The sequence below is a fragment of the Aotus nancymaae genome, unplaced genomic scaffold (genome assembly GCF_030222135.1).
Source record: "Aotus nancymaae isolate 86718 unplaced genomic scaffold, 86718_ANA_hifiasm-v0.15.2.pri h1tg000021l, whole genome shotgun sequence".
Lineage (NCBI taxonomy): Eukaryota > Metazoa > Chordata > Mammalia > Primates > Aotidae > Aotus > Aotus nancymaae.
Window position 1 is genome coordinate 31,491,592 of NW_026988433.1, and position 19,128 is coordinate 31,510,719.

The window sequence follows — 19,128 nt, forward strand, 5'->3', positions numbered from 1 at the left end:
AATTCAGTTCAGCAACATAGCACTTAATATAATCCAAACACTTTCTATTTCTCTCATAACTTCAATAAAAAAGGGAAAATTTTCAATTAATATAGTTACATGTTTAAAAATGGACATAACTGACACACCACAAAATTCACCCTTTCAAAAAATTTGCAATTTGGCCAGATGCAGTGGCTCATGCCTGTAATCCCAGCACTTTGGGAGGCTGAGATGGGCGATCACCTGAGGTCAGGAGTTGGAGAGTAGCCTAGCCATTATGGTGAAACCACATCTCTACCAAAATGCAAAAATTAGGTGGATGTGGTAACATGCCCCTGTAATCCCAGCTACTACTCAGGAGGCTGAGGTGGGAGAATTGCTTGAACCTGGGAGGCGGAGGCTGCAGTGAACTCAGATCGCATCACTGCACTCCAGCCTGGGTGACAGAGTGAGATCCTGTCTCAAAAAAAAAAAGAAAGAAAGAAAAAGTACAATTCAGTGGTTTTTAGTAATTCAGAAGGTTGTGAGGTTGTGTGATCATCACCACTAATTCCAAAACATTTTCATCAGTCCCAAAAGAAACCCTATACTCACTGGAAATCATGTCCCATTCCTCACTTTCTGTGGCCCTTAGTGACCTAATTTACTTAATCTCTATGGATTTCCCCATTCTAATACATAACTTTCTTGGTTTTTTTTTTCAAAATGCTTTCATATTATTTTATTCACAATATTTGCCTTTCAAATCATGAGAATAAGTTTTTTTGCCAGACAAAAGATTCTTCATCTAAAAGAAATTTGATCCTAAGAACCCTTGTCCCCCGTCAAAACACAAATTTAAAAATTAGGTCACTGTATTAGGCAGTTGTATTACCAAAACAATAAAAAGTAATTTAGAAATTTTTGCTGTAATAACCTACCTCTAGATTATAGAAACAATTATGCATAACTGGAATTAGGTAGTTAATATCCACGGTTTGCATTTCTTTAATATAAGAGGCAATGGTCTGGAAAGTCTCAAAGCGAACATCAAAGTTGATATCATCAAGATGTCTTTGATCAAAGGCGTTAAGCTATAAGAAATGCCATTGAAATGATATAAATAAAGCCATATAAATCTTAAGTAAATAAACATGATAATACTTTTGAAGCCAAAGAGAAACCCTTCTTTCTTACCTTGACAACATCAGTAATATATTTTAACCCATTCTCAAAATCAGAAAGAGTCTAAAAGGAAAGAAAACAGTGTATTTATCAGTGAATAAAACCTTATCTTTTCTTCCTTCTTCCCCCTCAGCTCCCTGTCCCCACCCAAATTCATATAAAAACATTCTTTCTGGCATGAAGAAAGCCCTAATATGGCTTATAAGTCATACTTAAATTTTTTTAAAAAGGGTGAATTGGAGTAAAAATGAACAGTACAGACCTCAAAAACAGTACAAAGCAATTTTCTTGACAATTTGTTCTTAATAACTGAGAAGAGTTTTGCTATAGGCTTGAGGAAGCTTGTAGGGTCCACGCAATGCTTTAACAAGTTTTGTACTGTCACCAGAATATCAACCTCTGTATCCTTGAGAAGAAATATTAAGAGAAATCATATTTCAGTAAGTTATAAACTGGTCAACTTATACTTCAATATATTACAGCATAGAAAATAATTATGAATAAGATGTAAAAGTAGTAATTGGAAAAATTATTTTATCATCTTTTAAAAGTTTTTAGCCTTTTAATTTAATATACAACCCACAAGAATGTGCAAACCAGTTTCTTTCTTTAATTCTAATAAGCAATATATGTAGTTTTAAAACATAGTTTCTTCTATTGTCTTATCAAAAAAAGTTAAAAGAAAATAAGCTTGCTGAAGTATGTTGTCCCTCAGTATCCAAGGGGGACTGGTTCCAGGACCCTCAAAAGATACCAAATTCCAAGGATGTTTAAGTCCCTTATATAGAATGGCATAGTATTTGCATATCACCCCCACAAACCCTTTGTATATTTTAAGTCACCTCTAGATTACTTATAATACCCAATACAATGTAAATGCTATATAAGTAGTTGTTAAAATGTATTTTAAAAATTTGTATTATTTTTATAATTATATTGTTATTTCTCCAAATGTTTTCATCTGCAGTTGGTTGAATCCACAGATGTGGAAATGTGAATACAGAGGGCCAACGGTATACACTTCTGGTTGTTTACAGATATGAGGTCTTCTAAATTGAACAACTATGTGGTAAGAAATGTTTAGTATCACTACTGAGGTCTGACAAATGAGCTTGAGTCACTGGAGGACTCCTAATCAAGACTGAACTAAGGTTTGAAAATCATATCAGAAAAACTTTGCTGTCTCTGAATATTAAAAGTCTGATTTTTATTCCGTGTTGCCACTGTAATCTACAATTAAGATTAATTATACAATGTGGCTGGGCGCCATGGCTCACGGCTGTAATCCCAGCACTTTGGGAGGCCGAGGCGGGCAGATCACCTGAGGTCAGGAGTTCATAACCAGCCTGGCCAACATGGTGAAACCCTGTTTGTACTTAAAATACAAATACAAAAAATTTTGCTGGGCGTGGTGGCAGGCGCCTGTAGTTCCAGCTACTCAGGAGGCTGAGGCAGGAGAATCGCTTGAACCCAGGAGATGGAGGTTGCAGTGAGCCGCGATCATGCCACTGCACTCCAGCCTGGACAACAAGAGCAAAACTCTGTCTCAAAAAAAAAAAAAGAAAGAAAGAAAGAAAAAAAAGAAAAGATTATACAATGCACTTTTTGGGGTCTAGGTTTGTTAGAGAAAGAAAAATCCCTGAAATGAATCAGAGGCTAAACAAGGGAAATAAAGGGGCTAATACTTTGTTGTTAGAGATGACGATGTCTCTGCTTTCTTGCCTGCCCCCATTCCTTTGTCTGTCCCAATCTTTTCCCTCTATTTCTAATGTTTTTATTTCTATATTTCTGTATAAAGTCTTTTAATTACCTTGGGACAAATGCATCTCAAAATCTAGCCAGTAAAATTGCGGCTCACAAGTAAACCTAGTGATAAAGTGCCACTTTAAAGACAAAGTAAATGTCCTATGAGTTTGTACCTCAGCAATATTGCCACGGTGGAGGAATGGAAGGAGAAGTGTAATGAGTACAGAACTTTGTTCTTTGTCTTTCATAAACTTGCTGATCCTAAAGAAGGAAAAAATGGATATGTAAGGAATATATACAAGAGTATTTCTCTAGGAAGTTAAACTTTTTGCAGAAAAACATCGGTGACTAAAGACACAGTTTTAGCATTTCAACACACAGCTAGCTAGCTTTTAAGTATATTTGCACATTTAAAAGTTTACTTTAGTTATTTAGCTGTGCCCATTCTTACTCCCCTCCAACATCAAGCTCATGGCTACTATTCTATTTCTTTTGCAATATCTGATTGTGTGGGTGAGAGTGAACAGGTGAATTGGTGGGTTAGAGTGAACTCCAATGCTATAATCTGGCAATTAGTAATCTTTTTATTTTTCAAAGAAATAATATTTTTAAGTGCCGGGTGCGGTGGCTCACGGATTATAGGCGTGAGCCACCATGCCCGGCCAATAACTTTCTTCTTATTAAAAACAGCTATGTTACTAGCTAAATTAAGAGTTACGTACAGTATTTCAATTTAACAACCACAACAGCCCTGCAATATAGAAATAATCAGCCTCATTTTGCCCCGAGAAAAACTGAGGCCCAGAGAAATTGACGTCTCACAGCTAGGAAGAAGTATAGCAGGTCTTTCAAACTCTGGTCTTTCTGGTACCTAATCTCCTCTCATCATCTTTCCCTTACCACATAGCCTGGGATGAAATTTAATGAGTGTATTTAGTATGATTTCCCATTATGCATAACTTAGAAATCCAAAAAATCATTGCAGGTTGGGTGTGGTGGCTCACACCTGTAATCCCAGCACTTTGGGAGGCCAAGGTGGGTAGATCATGAGGTCTGGAGTTTGAGACCACGCTGGCCAACATGGTGAAACCCAGTCTCCACTAAAAAGACAAAAATACTAGCTGGGCATGGTGGCGGGCACCTGTAGTCCCAGCTACTCGGGAGGCTGAGGCACGAAAATCACTTGAATCCAGGAGGTGGAGGTTGCAGTGAGCCAAGATGGCACTCCAGCCTGGTGACAGTGTGAGACTCCATCAAAAAAAAAAAAATTTGCAAAGAAGTTTCTAGAAGATTCTTACATATCATGTTTTGTTGATATTGTTGTAAGTAACAGAAAAATTCATTTTCAACAACTAAGCCTTGTAATGGTCAATTTAAAATTTAAGACAGAATTGTTTCTTGCACTCAGGTTTACTAAACTTTCCCTTTACAAAAATCACAATTATACACTCCTAGGTCTACTGTCAGACTCCTTAAAAACCCGTGTGAGATCTTGACTCAAAAAACAGAACAATCTGCTCTTTTAAGTTAATTATTTTTATCATTATACTAAGGAGTAAAAATCTGTAATTCCACAAAACTCAAAATACACAAAGGCTAAACAAATCTATTAGTTTACTTTAGGATTTTGAAAGATCTGTTCCCTTTAACTGTATTAAATAAAGGCAGATGTCATAAACAGTTTCTAGTAAGCATTCCAGCAGAGAAAGGAAATTTGACATTAAAAGTAAGGGGATTTAAAAAATACTAAAAGATGTTTTAGCTTCTTATTACCAGGTTTAAACATTTGAAAAACAAAATAACTAAATTTTTTTTTTTGAGACGGAGTCTCACTCTGTCGCCCAGGCTGGAGTACAGTGGCGTGATCTCGGCTCACTGCAACCTCCACCCAGGTTCAAGTGATTCTCCTTCCTCAGCTTCTCAAGTAGCTGGGATTACAGACACACACCACCATGCCCGGCTAATTTTTGTATTTTTAGTAGAGATGCGGTTTCGCCATTTTGGCCAGGCTGGTCTCGAACTCCTGACCTCAGGTGATCTGCTCACCTCAGCCTCCCAAAGTGCTGGGATTACAGGCGTGAGCCACCGTGCCCAGCCAAGATAATAATGTTTTTAAAAAGTTAAAACCAAGGATGGTAACGTTGTCTTTTAAGTATCAACATATCACTTACTTTGAAAGAATGCCAAGCTCTTTACTGACTTGTGCTCTGTTCTTTTTCTTTTTCACCTTTTCTGTGCTTATTGTGGTTTTGCTGAGATACTGAAGAATTGCAGGTACATGAGGTAGAATTAATCTTCCTCCTATTGTGATAGACTCTGAAATAGATAGTGATTAATGTTTTGATTTTAAACTCTCTTAAGGCATAATTGTACAATACCTTCATGATGATAGACAAGAAAAGCACTCAATCATTACAAACATTTATTTAAATTTCTATTCCAAATAAATTTCTTTTTTCTTATTTTCTTATTTATTATTTATTATTATTATTATTTTTTTTTTTTGAGACGGAGTTTCGCTCTTGTTACCCAGGTTGGAGTGCAATGGCGCGATCTCGGCTCATCGCAACCTCCACCTCCTGGGTTCAGGCAATTCTCCTGCCTCAGCCTCCTGAGTAGCTGGGATTACAGGCACGCGCCACTATGCCCAGCTAATTTTTTGTAATTTTAGTAGAGACGAGGTTTCACCATGTTGACCAGGATGGTCTCGATCTCTTGACCTCGTGATCCACCCGCCTCGGCCTCCCAAAGTGTTAGGATTACAGGCTTGAGCCACCGTGCCCGGCCCTAATTTTTTTTTTTTTTTAATAGAGACGGGGTTGCACCATGTTGGTCAGGCTGGTCTTGAACTCCTGACCTCAGGTAATTCACCTGTCTTGGCCTCCCAAAGTGCTGGGATTACAGGCGTGAGCCACCGCGCCTGGCCAATAACTTTCTTCTTATTAAAAATAGCTATGTTACTAGCTAAATAAAGAACTTATTTAAGAGACCCCTGAGGCTTTATTTAAACCATTTTTTGGTAATAATAAGGGAATTACTTGGGATTATATGGTAAGAAGAATGTAGAGACATGACAGTAGAAATCATTTTCATAATTTCCTGGAGGATAGTTGAGACTTCGTGGAGAGTAAATAATCTATTGTTATAACTGCAAAGAAAACTCAGCTTACATAAATTAGCATTACCTCCCAGAGAAAAGAAATTTATGAGCATAAGCTCTCAAGTGAGTCAAATTGTACGGATTATTTTTCTCTCCTGAGGAAACAATTGCTACATCAGAAGTCTAAGAATTACCTGCTTGTCAGCATACATACCACCTATGTTTTCTGCTATGTCAGGGTATAAGCATCCAGTTACCAGCAAGTTCAGAACAGTTTCTGTGGGCTCAAAATCTGGAAGGTTAAGAAGGTCATCAACTATATCCATCACAATACTGGCTGTGGCATCAGAAAGATTCTTTGCTGAGAGAATTGCAAAAACATTAGTCAGGATATCACACTCCGGGTGCCCAGGCTTCTGTTTAGCCAGCAAAGGGTAATATCTGGAAGAAAAAACATTGTAGTAATCATCTTATTCTCAATATGTTCACTTCTAAAAAGATGTCCATATGAATTTTCACACTGAGTTTAACAAACACATATGCATATGTGTGAGTGTATCAACATTAAGAAGATTATTCAAAAGAGGTATTACTTTATAATCGAAAATTTGATGGATAATAATTTTAAGAATGACCTTACAAACATATTACTTAGGCACTTTATATATATATTTCTTATTTAATTCTCACAACGTCTCTATGTGGTAGTGTCATTATCCCCACATTACAGATGAAAAAACAGATTTTGTCCAAAGCCATTGAGCTAATAAGTAATAGAGCTTAGATTTGAATCACAATCTAACTCTAATGTCTAAGCTCTTTCTAAAAGAGGCTTATTGAAAACAGATTATTTTTCAATTATAAACTTTCTAGAAGATGAATGTTTATACACTCACATAAAACCTTACATTCTTGAATGTAGGAGTTAGGAGTACAGACCAAACAAGTGTTTGTTGATTAGGATATGCAACATTCAATGCTGGGAGAGGGGGATGAATCCATCCTCAATAATGAAAGACTCACATAAAAGTTATAAATATCCCTCCTAGTGGAAATGCACCAACAAGGGCAGAGAGACAAAGGCTTTCCAGCCAAGGGTAAACCAGCAGTTGATTCAGTCAGAAATGCAATCCTAACAATTAGCAGGAAGGTCAAACAGAAACAATTCAGATAGTTTGGCTTTATCGATTCATTATTACTGGAAAGAAATAGAGCTTGCGAACTTTAACATACTTAGCACTGACAAACTGACAGAAAAGTTCTGCGAGGTTCAATTCATGTATCTTTTTGTCCAACACATATTGTGCATAGTACGGGCAGGCTCTACACAAGACACTATACTATCATCTCTATTATCAATGAAGTAGGTCTGTTATTATATCCATTTTACAGGTGGTAAAACTGAGGCTCAGAGGCCAACCTGACCAAAAGAACACAGTGTGGTGCTAGGATTTGAAGCTAGGTTAGTGTGGCTTCCAAGACTGCTCTTAACCACCACGTTGTTTTGTTGTCTTAAACTTTTTCTAGCAGAAAAGGGAAGAGAACAGCTTTCAACTGCAAGTAAAGTCCTAGCAAGAGCCCATTCAAATACAATGTAACTTCCCAGTGACCAAACTGTTTTCCCTTGACCAGCATAACTTGCTGCCACAGTCCAATGGGCATACTACATGCTAACAAGTATGGCTCAATCAGCAATTCCAATCACTCAGACAACATGCAATGATTATCAACTACACATGGATTAAGACGTGTAACCCTCTGTGGAGTAATAAATGAGAAATGGTCTTTGCCCTGAAAAAGCTGCAGATAATAAGTTATGAAGATAGATGAATACGACAAAGGCAGCATGTGATGACAGGGCCTCACAGAGCTGGAAAGAGCATGAAGGAAGAAGAGACTGTGCTATGCTGGGGCTGTGGTGACTAGAACCACAGCAGCTGAGAGAGGGGCCTCAGAAGTCCCAGCTTACATCAGCTGTTTTGACTTATTTATTACGTATCTTTTCACCCTCAGGAGTTTTCAGTTTGGACAAAAAAGTATATGCTCACCCTAGTTAGTAAGTTTTTGTTGTCCCGAGTTCATCTAATTTATGAGACAATTTAAACTTACTTATAAGCTAGTAAAATGCTAGACTTCTCTTTAGATGAAAAATCTGTTTTAATTTCTGATTGACATTATGTAAACTGCAACTACACTGCAAAATCTAACTACATTTTTTATTAAAAAGTAACATTCCCATCAAAAAGGTTCTGAAATATTCATTCATTAATTCTTCCACACACAACTTCATATGCCTATCTATTGCTATGTGGATTCCAAGGGAAGTAAACCCTTCCAGAGATTTCTTTCAGGTAAGTGTTAAGTATAAAAGGGAAAAAGAGGTTCTGCTGCTGAACTCTTCCATTGCTATGCTTTTATTTCCCCAACCAAATAATGAGAAATTGCAGAAGAGAATGAAGTGGCATCCAACACGTGGCTCAATACCTTGAATAAAGACCCAACTAATATAAAAATGAGTCTCTATTGTAAAGTCTTCTTGGATGAAAGCCCTTCATGGCTTATTTGCATAGAAATGACAAAACTATACAACATTTCTCAAGCATGCCTACGAAGTGTTGCTTACAAATGTCTAATGATAAAGACATAAAATTGCTGTGTCAAATTGGGGAATAAATGTAGAGAATTTATTATTAATAAAATAAACAAGTTTTTCTGATGAAGACAATGTCAAGGTTTTTCGTTTGTTTTTGAAGACTAATTACATAAAGAAATGTTCATGATGTAATGATTTATGAAAAAAACAAAATCAAAAGCCAGTTATACAGTATGATTCCAGTTTTGTAAAAATGAAGACTAGGATATTAACATCACTGAATCAATAATAAAACCTTCTCTGACCATGAGGTGAATATACATTTAGGTGGAGTTTCACAAAGAAGACAATGGGCTAGAAAATTGAGAAAGCTTCTGAGGTTTTCCTCATTTTCAGAGGGAACTGGTAAAAAGACATAGAATGCCAATTACAAGCCCGTGTTTATTTTTAAGCAAGCATGCAGAAAATGATAATATTTATGTGATGATATAACTAGCTGGTGTGTTTCACATTCTGTTTCTCCCTTTGCCAGGCCAAATCAAACTGCTGACATAATTATTACATACATTGTAAGAACATCTCTATCAATTCTAATACTTATAATTTTCAAGTTTCAATCAAACTGTAAAAATCACAAAAAATGTATTGGGTTGAGCTGTAATAAATACTCTAAAATTTTCATTACTTTGTAAGATGTTATTTTATCTATTTTTCCTTTTAAATTATTATAAAAAATTCAAATAGTCCAAAGGATGTATTATGAAAAGTCTCCTCTCCCTGCTCTGGTCCACTCAAACCTCCACATGCTATGGTCACATCGTTAGCAGTTTTCATGTGTCCTTCTAGACAGCTTGTATTTAATTTCATATTAATACAGACAGATACACTCCTGGATCATGCTATATATACTGTCAAGCAATTTATCTTTTTTTTGAGACAGGGTCTCACTTTCACCCAGGCTAGAATGCAGTGGCATGGTCATGGCTCCTTGTAGCCATGACTTGGTGGGCTTAAGCAATCCTCCCACCTCAGCCTCCAAGCAGCTGGAACTACAGACGTGCACCACATGCCCAGCCAATTTTTTTGACTCTCAGTAGAGACAAGGTCTTATATGTTGCCCAGAGTAGTCTCGTACTCCTAAGGTCAAGCAACCCTGCCTGTGCCCCCAAAAGTGCTGGTACTACAGGAACGAGCCACCGTGCATGGCCGTATTTGTCTTTAAACTATGTATTTTGAGATCTTTCCTTGCTTTTACTCAGCTGCCCCATTCTTTTCAACTATACCTAAAGTAGTTGACTGTATGGAAAGATTATAAATTACATTATTATAGTCCCTGGACTGCTTTAACCAGATTCATCTAAAACACTGCCCTTTTTAAAGAAGGAAAAAAGAAAGATTATACCTTGCATTTCTGCTCCAGACACTAATCAGTTTCAGCAGAGGAGTGGGAGAATACTGACTCTCAGATCCAAGCCTGCTGATCTAGGAGACAAAGTAAAAAACAGAATACCAAATATAGATACTGAACTATAGAAAAACCACAAATAACAAACAGGTAAAGAAATCACAGTGGAGGATGAAAATGACAAGGGACAGAAATTAATATCCAAATGACAGAATAAGAAAAAGTATAAAGCAATCCAAAAGAACATCTACATAGGAAAAATGGCAAAGGTGATGCATGGAAGTGCTAGACACTTGAAAGGAACTGGTATTTGAGGTTTCAGAGTGTCAGAAATGACTGAGACCTCAAGCACCTAGAAACATTTCTTTTCTTTTTTTTTTTGTAAAGATGGGTTTTCAGCATGATGGCCAGGCTGGTCTTGAACTCCTGACCTGAGATGATCCACCCACCTCGGCCTCCCAAAGTGCTAGGATTACAGGCATGAGCCACCATGCCCAACCGAAACATTTCTTAAAATCAAATCTCTCCTACAGTCTATACCTACACCAGTTATCATCTCCAAGGGATTACAACCAGAGAAATCAAAAAAGGAAGTATGTAATAAAAAACACCTGCATATTTTCCCTCATGCTTGTCAAAAGCCAGAGGTAAGGCTATGTGAGGTGCTATAAAAGTCATGTTACAGGCCAGGCGCAGTTGCTCACACCTGTAATCCTAGCACTTTCAGAGGCCAAGGTGGGCGGATCGCCTGAGGTCAGGAGTTTAAGACCAGCCCGGCCAACATGGCGAAATTCCATCTCTACTAAAAATACAAAATTAGTTGGGTATGGTGATGCATGCCTGCAATCCCAGTTACTTAGGAGGCTGAGGCAGGAGAATCTCTTGAACCTGGGAGGTGGAGGTTGCAGTGAGCCAAGATTGCGCCACTGCACTCCTGCCTAAGCGACAGAGCGAGACACTGTCTCAAAAAAGAAAAAAAGGTTATGTTACAGTTGCTTAAGAGACACATTCATATTCAATTGAATCTTAAGTGTAAATGCCAAGGTATAGCAGAAACTAACTCTTGAGTTTTAGATGGGAGTGAAGGCAAAGAAAAGTGTTCTAAAAACTTCCAGAAAGAAGGGCTCAATGTAAAAGAAAAGATCAGGGTACGCATTCATGTCTGGGTGGTAGCTATGTTGGTGAGTTAGTAATAAAGGAAAAAGCACAAGGTATACAGGCAGATGCAGAAATCAAGGTTTACCTGGGGCCAAACTGCACCATGAAACACAGCATCAATTTCTTCTGTTCTAAACTGATATGATTCCCAATCCAAAAAGATATCAGTTACCATTTTGATTCCAAGACGTCTTAAATTTTTCAATGGATTAATAAATCTCAGCTGTATCTGTAAAACAAAGATCTTCTATTTAAAAAAAAAACATATATATCATTTTTATCCTTGATTCCTCAGAGAGGCACTCTTGCTCGGTGGCTAAAAATCAAACTGGAAATCCTGTTACTAAATCTGTTGACTTGATTCACATGGAATACCAACCAAGCCAACTGTCTTACTTTTCTCATTGAACAAGAAAAGAAAGCAGAGTCTTAAAACAGTATCACACCGTGTAGTCACATTAGTTATCCTTAAGAAAAAACACTATTAGAACTGGAATAGTTGTTTTGCATTCTACATTGCTTTACTTTCTTAAGTAAAGTCCTGATTTCTTCCCAGAAACAGAACATTCTAAACAAAGCAGAACTTTTTTTTTCTTTTTGAGGCGGAGTCTAGCTCTGTTGCCAGGCTGGAGTGCAGTGGTGTGATCTCAGCTCACTGCGACCTCCACCTCCCAGGTTCAAGCGATTCTCTTGCCTTAGCCTCCTGAGTAGCTGGGATTACAGGCACATGCCACCACACCCAACTAATTTTTGTATTTTAGTAGAGATGGGGTTTCACCATGTTGCCCAGGTTGGTCTTGATCTCCTGATCTTGTGATCAGCCCTCCTCAGCCTCCCAAAGTGCTGGGATTACAGGCATGAGCCACCACACCCAGACAACTTTTTTTCTCCCCCCATCATAATAGCTTATATTAGGAGAAAAAAATTAAATCTTCATTTCAAACTTCATTTCAAATAAAAGCCATTTTTCTATTTATTTTCATACTATTTTACTTTTTTTAAGACTAGAAGTTATAAATTATTCTTGTTAAAATTAGCCTACGGGACTAGTTAAGGAATTTATGATCTTTCCATACAGTGAAATACTTTTTGTACAGCAAGAGGATGAGGTGACTGAATCAAGGGATAGGAAGATCTCAACATACATAGTTTTTTTTTCTTTTTCTTTTTTCCCGAGACGGAGTTTCGCTCTTGTTACCCAGGCTGGAGTGCAACGGTGCAATCTCGGCTCACTGCAATCTCCGCCTCCTGGGTTCAGGCAATTCTCCTGCCTCAGCCTCCCGAGTAGCTGGGATTACAGGCACGCGCCACCATGCTCAGCTAATTTTTTGTATTTTTAGTAGAGACGGGGTTTCACCATGTTGACCAGGATGGTCTCGATCTCTTGATCTTGTGATCCACCCGCCTCGGCCTCCCAAAGTGCTGGGATTACAGGCGTGAGCCATCAACATACATAGTTGAAGGAAAAATGCAATTTAGAAAGAAATAGGATTTGTCTATTTAGAGGCATAGCGGCTGGAATGAGTGTGAAATAAAAGCAAACCTTTAAAATAACAAATATTGCTACTTTCACTGGTATCTCCTTCCCTGGGAGTTATAAAATCACAAATATGCAGACAATTTGTTCAGGCTCAGAGTAGAACAATTTATTGAGTCCCTACTAATGGCTTTAGTGGCATGCCAGCCATGGTCCTGACCCCAATTAGACTGAAAATCTTATTAAAGGCAAATTTATTGAGTGTATGTGAGAGACTGAAAATGCCAAAGATATTTAAATAGGAGAAATTACTACAAATTTCAGAAGGATAGAGCTTCATGAAATAGGCAGATTTCTACTAGGTACTAAAGAATGAAGAGCTTTAGGCCAAGCAGGGGAGAGACAAGGACCTCAGAAGGATTTTTCCCTAGCACAGAATGTTAAATAAAATAAATGGGAGAAGATTCAACTCCTAATTGTTTTCTCACTTGATTAGTAGTAAACTGTGGGCTCTAGACATACAAGTGATAATTTATTTTTATATATCATCTTAATTACCTACATCAAAACCTAAAAGCCACTTTGCAATTTATAAATACAATACAAATGCTCTCATACAGTGAATATCAAGTCTTATGGCCAAGATAACATGAAGAAAAATAATAGGAAAATTACTTATCATAGCTAATTATCTCATTACACAAGCTACAAAGGAAATGACAGGTAAGCAAGCACAAGGTGATGTAGTTACAAGTCATTCTGCTCTGCTTCAATTCTACTAGCAATATTTTCATCAGCTGCATCAAGTTTGGTGAAAGATAAAAAATTAACTCTGATATTTGAAAAAACATGGTATCTGAAGCAAATATGAAACTCACAATTGCAAACATGACGTCAAACAGACACTCCCCACCCATCTCCACCCTTCCCATTGGGTAGAATCTGTATATTCTATTCATTTCTGTAACTAAAGTGCCAGCTGCCCAATTTACTCAATAATAGTTGAATAAACTAGAGGAAAAACCTTGAAAACCAGCAATCGTAGACTATAATTCCTAGAGGAACAGTCATTATGATTGAGTTTGTGTATTTTTATAAGTTACACTGTTGTTTAAATGTACAAAAACTCCCCCAAACCAACAATTTTCAAGTATTTTTAAATGCCAATCAATGCCCTGAAGACACAGAAAAGTAAATATATAACTGGGCTCAAGCACATAATTGTAGAACTTTAACTCACTTAAGCAAAACTACTGTGCAATAATTCACTTTAAGGAATTCTTTGGATGGGTTCAAGAATTTCAAAAGAAAATATAAGAAAGTTCGTATCTGTCAACAAGCTTAACATCTCATTAACGAATGAATTGTGAAATTACATAAATAATCCTCTGAGTTACTAATTATTGACTTATGAGCGAGGCTGCATTGCTAAGTAACTTCTAAGTCAACCAAAAACGTGAAGAAACTACACAGGCTTTATAAGACCGCAAACCTTTCACAATTTAATATATCCATATACTGATAAAGTCACTATCACTTGCTACAAGGCATAAACAGATTCTCACCTAATTCCTCCCATGGCCCTTATTACACTCTTATATAACAGAGAAAGAACTTTCTAAGACTTTTCTGCTTCCATTCTTGGCCTCCCACAGCCCCTTTTCCACAAAGCAACCAAAGCTGTATTTGTAAAACACTACCTTATCACTCACCTGCTTCGAGCCTTTCAGCAGTTTCCATTATCCTTAGAAGTAAATTCATCCTCTCGTCATAGCCTACAAGGTCCGATAGAGCCTGCACGACCTACCTCTTCATCCTCAGCTTAAGTGACTCTTACAACATGTCAAGACCACCTGCAACCAGGGATCAAGATCCCCTGTACATCCACACATTTATTTGTAACAGAGGTTCTAAGTCAACATGCTTGTGCATAATTAACATGGTTAAAAGAGCGGTTTTACCAATGATAAAAACCTTAGGTTTTGGGCCCAGAGTAAACACTATTACTGGGTAATTCCCCTTTGATCTCCCCCTGAGAGGACCATCCAGCACAAAGTTTACATGAGTAAACAGAGTAGAGACAAAGGGATGTGAGGTAAACAGATTTAAACCGGGAAAGCCTTTATCGTCTCTATCTTTTCCCTAACATAATGAATCAGCCGCCTTCGGCCTGTCCCAGTAAAACCTTTCAGCCTTCCAAAAGGTTAGAGACTAATCTATAACTTTCCCTAATATTTGGCTAGCTGTCCCCAAGTGAATCTCAACAACAGCCACACAGAGAATGAGCCTCAGGGACCTGCAGAAGGGTCTCCTCATTGTATTTTCCTCTCAGAATGTACTTCCCTCTGACCATTATTCTAATTATGTGTATATTTATTTATACTTTTTCTCCCCATATACTGAGTCCTCACATGTCTCACTCCCCACCTGGCACAATGTCTGGGACACAGCAGGTGCTCAATAGGTGCTCATTTATTTATTTGCTTAATGAACAAATAAATGAACATAAATGTCCGTGTGCTTTGTTGACTGTTCCCAGTGCTTAGTACAGCACCTGACACATAGTAGAGGCTCAATTAACATTTGTTGAAGGAATGAATGAAAGAACAAGAAAAACAAAATGGTCCCTACCAAAATGGAAGAAACGTTCTAAATCTCTGTATCTTGGTTATCAGAGAATATTATTTCATTCCTAAAGCAGATTCACATCCATGCATAGCCCAAACCAGTAGCCTAAAATTTTGGCAGTCAGTTTTCACTTATCATGATTGTATTTGAGAGGTAGTTCACTGGGCATATCTAGAAATCAAATGAAATGAATTTTTGCCAAATTAAAACTGTGCCTATTTGGAATTAACTGAGAGTCAACAGCAGAAATCTGAGTCTGGAGCTCTACTTCAAGTTGCATTTTTCTCCCAAAAGCCCTCAGTCTGTAAGACATTATGAACTATTTCCCTAAACTCCAAAGAGTACACTCATGTCCACAGATCTATTTCAACAAAACATAAATAGTTTTGCACTTCCTGAGCACCTTTTGGCAGTTGGCCAGCTGGTTTATCTTGCCCCATCTTGTTACTGACATTTATTCAAAATACTGCACTTATTGTAGGTAAGCATTTACTTTTTAAAGACTTCCAGGAAACTCTTACAATAACAAGGCTGAAGGTAACAGTGGTCTCTTCATTCTCCAGCCATTCTGGAAGATACCTTACACTTCTAGGCTTTTGGAATTAAAATCTAAGAAATATCAGCTCAAGCACTTGTCTTGGATTCCTGAGAAACACAGAGAACTAACCCACTCACTACTTTTTAAAATATATACTTGGCCAGGCATGGTGGCTCACGCCTGTAATCCCAACGCTTTGGGAGGCCAAGCAGGGCAGATCACCTGAGGTCAGGAGTTTGAGAACAGCCTGGCCAACATGGAAACCCTGTCTCTACTAAAAATACAATTAGCTGGACGCAGTGGTGGGCGCCTGTAATCCCAGGTACTTGGGAGGCTGAGGCAGGAGAATCACTTGACCCAGGAGGTGGAGGCTGCAGTGAGCCAAGATCGTGCCACTGCACTCCAGCCCAAGCAACAGAGTGAGATCCTATCTCAAAAACAACAACAACAACAAAACACTTGATACAATTTGCATTTTCTAGTCATAAGTAAATATTTATAACAGCAAAGAGTCCCATTAGGTGGAAGACTTTTTAAAAGATACTTTCAAAAGGGTTGCATAAGGATTTAACTTGGAAGAGTGTTAGTAAATCAGGCCCAACCCAAATGCCCAGGTAAAACACAGACACCCATTAGCCCAAGAAGAAAGCATCTATAGTGAATCTCTCACCTTCTCTCGTTGGTCAAGAATGTGTGATACGGTTGCTGTCATACAGAGCAATATCTGCAAAATCTTCGGCAAGTATGCGCCGATCAGATGACTAATGTTTTTCAATACTATTTCAAGGCTGTTTAAGATACCATGCTGACGACCTAAAGGAAGAACTTTAGACAAATCCAAGTCTTCTACTGCTTGAATGACTGCAGAAGGGCACTCTCCTAATGAAACAAAGAGGATGAGAGGTCATCAAAGGTAAAATATTAGTTTGTTACTATTTATAATTGTAGTGTTATTTCCATTTCCCTCACGAATACAGTATTTTCTACTGTTTTCTTATATATTATCTCTTTTTGATTCTTATCAAATATTCCATGAGCTAGATAAGGCAAGTTTAACTGCTCCCATTTTAGAGATGAAGAAACTAAGGAATAAGAGGGTAAGAAATCTGTGACAGAACTAAGTCTCTAAGCCTAATTCTCATCCAATTTCTTTACACTATCCCTCAAAACCTGAGTTACGAATAGTCTCTTATTCCATTTAGTAACTTTCTTTTTTTTTGAGACAGAGTCTCGCTCTGTTGCCCAGGCTGGAGTGTAATGGTGTGATATCGGCTCACTGCAACCTCCACCTCCCAGGTTCAAGCAATTCTCTTGCCTCAGTCTCCCAAGTAGCTGGGATTATAGGTGCCCACCACCACACCTAGCTGATTTTTATATTTTTAGTGGAGACAGAGTTTCACCATACTGGCCAGGCTGGTCTCAAATTCCTGACCTCAGGTGATCCACCCTCCTTGGCCTCCCAAAGTGTTGCAATTACAGGCATGAGCCACTGAGCCTGGCCCTCCATCTGATAACTTTCTATACACTTTTCTTATTCTCCATTTCACTTAGCTTTGCTGAGTTTGGCAGTTTCACTGAAAGTACCTTTCTGTATTACAAGTTCCTTGAAGGCTGAGAATCAAGTTTTATTTCTCTTGTAGCCCCTAGTTAATAAATAAAATCAGAGTCCCTTATAAACAGATGCTGCCCTATTAATTTCAGAATTTACTGAAAAGATATGAATTGTTATTGCTTGACCTTTACTTCAAACCATCTGATGTGAGATCATGAGCTTATGGATTCATACACCCAGTCGGGCCATCCATAAGAGTATCATCTATACCTACCCTCCTCCTACAGCGGGGGTTATACATTGAACAAAAGCATTTTCTTGTCATTCATCAGAACCAATATTGTCCTTCACAGGGCAATATTATACTGAGTGAAAACCAGTTAACAGTGGACCTATTATCATAGAAAAAATACAAAAACAAATGCAACAGAATACCCTATAAATAATTCTCTATGTTGGCCTCAAGCAAAGCAATTTTTGGACTGGAACAGAGATTTCATAACCAGAAATGTCTGGGATTGAATCCCACTCACTTTTCATCTGAGTTACCATGGGTGAAATACCTTTCTAAGCCTAAGTTTCCTCATGTGTAAAACGGGGACAATCAAATCACAACAGCTCATGTGGTTGGTTGTCTGAAGGATCAAGTGAGTTATAAGTAAATGGGTCTGCCATGACCTCTGGCATAAAGTAAGCACTCAGTACATGTCAATCATTACTGTTATTAATAATTACTCACATTATATACCACAGAGCACTCTAGCTTGAAGTATACATGATTACATCCTTTCATCTCAACTATGAGGTTGAGGACAGAGATTGTACTTTTCTATTTTTAACTTAACAGAGTGCCCAGGGCACAGGAGGTATTCAATACATCATTACTGAATAGATGATTGACTCAGGGAATGAATAAATGCCAAACAATTAAGATTAATTTGCAGTGTTCTTTGAATTTCTTAGAAGCAACCTATTCTTTGTGCTATATGGGTAAGTGTTCACCATTTTTCAAATGGCCTTAATATGCAGTAAAAAAATACACATTTTCTCATCCAGGGCTCTAACACAAGAATGCCGATAATGCCCAGGGCCAATGCTCAGTTTCACTTAATTCAATCAAAGTTTAAAATGAACTGCACTTCAGCAAAAAGATTGCCATCAAGGTTGGGAGGAACAACCCTGTTAGAAAGATGCCCATAAGGTTGGGAAATGTAGGCTGAGATGTGAGAAGTCCACTGCAGACAGCAGGTATTGGAGTGAGAGGTAGCTGATAGTTACCATTCTTGAAGTGCTTCACAGGGTCAAACAGCAGGTCTAAGAATATCTGGATCTCCTCAGGTTGGGTCCCGGCCAGGAACCGCAGAACAATGGCCATGCGGGTGCCTGAAGCAGATTTCCCTTGAGTTTTACTCCCAGTCTTATTCTTCATTCGCCCATACAAGATTCTGAAAAGACAAAAGCACATTATCTGTTTGCATATTAATTAGAAAATGAGTTGTTTTGTTTACTAAAAGGCTAGAAGAACAACTCAATAGATTTAAAGGGATGTATTATAAAACACAGAAATATGAAAACAGAAATTAGCTATGTAACATAGACACTGAAAAAAGTCAACAACAAAATAAGACTAGGGGAGCTGGGTGCCGTGATATGTGCCTGTAGTCCCAGCTACTTGAGGGGCTGAGGCCAGAGGATCACTTGAGCTCAGGAGTTTAAAGCCAGCTTCGGCAACCTAGTGAGACGATGTCTCCACAAAAAAATTTAAAAATTCAAACAAAACAAAAC

General features: G+C 37.9%; 1 protein-coding gene across 1 annotated transcript in view; it reads right to left on the bottom strand.

Moving 5' to 3' along the window:
- The window catches only part of UTP20 (UTP20 small subunit processome component), a 115,814-nt gene that overhangs the window by 47,424 nt on the left and 49,262 nt on the right, over positions 1 to 19,128 (bottom strand). Inside the window, exons 26-35 of the mRNA XM_064379927.1 lie at positions 18,622 to 18,788; positions 16,462 to 16,670; positions 11,234 to 11,377; positions 9,988 to 10,067; positions 6,207 to 6,433; positions 5,064 to 5,208; positions 3,066 to 3,153; positions 1,409 to 1,552; positions 1,159 to 1,209; positions 903 to 1,055 (exon numbers count right to left, since the gene is read on the bottom strand). Of these exons, the coding sequence (XP_064235997.1) occupies positions 903 to 1,055; positions 1,159 to 1,209; positions 1,409 to 1,552; positions 3,066 to 3,153; positions 5,064 to 5,208; positions 6,207 to 6,433; positions 9,988 to 10,067; positions 11,234 to 11,377; positions 16,462 to 16,670; positions 18,622 to 18,788 (1,408 nt within the window). The remainder of the gene's footprint in view (positions 1 to 902; positions 1,056 to 1,158; positions 1,210 to 1,408; positions 1,553 to 3,065; positions 3,154 to 5,063; positions 5,209 to 6,206; positions 6,434 to 9,987; positions 10,068 to 11,233; positions 11,378 to 16,461; positions 16,671 to 18,621; positions 18,789 to 19,128) is intronic.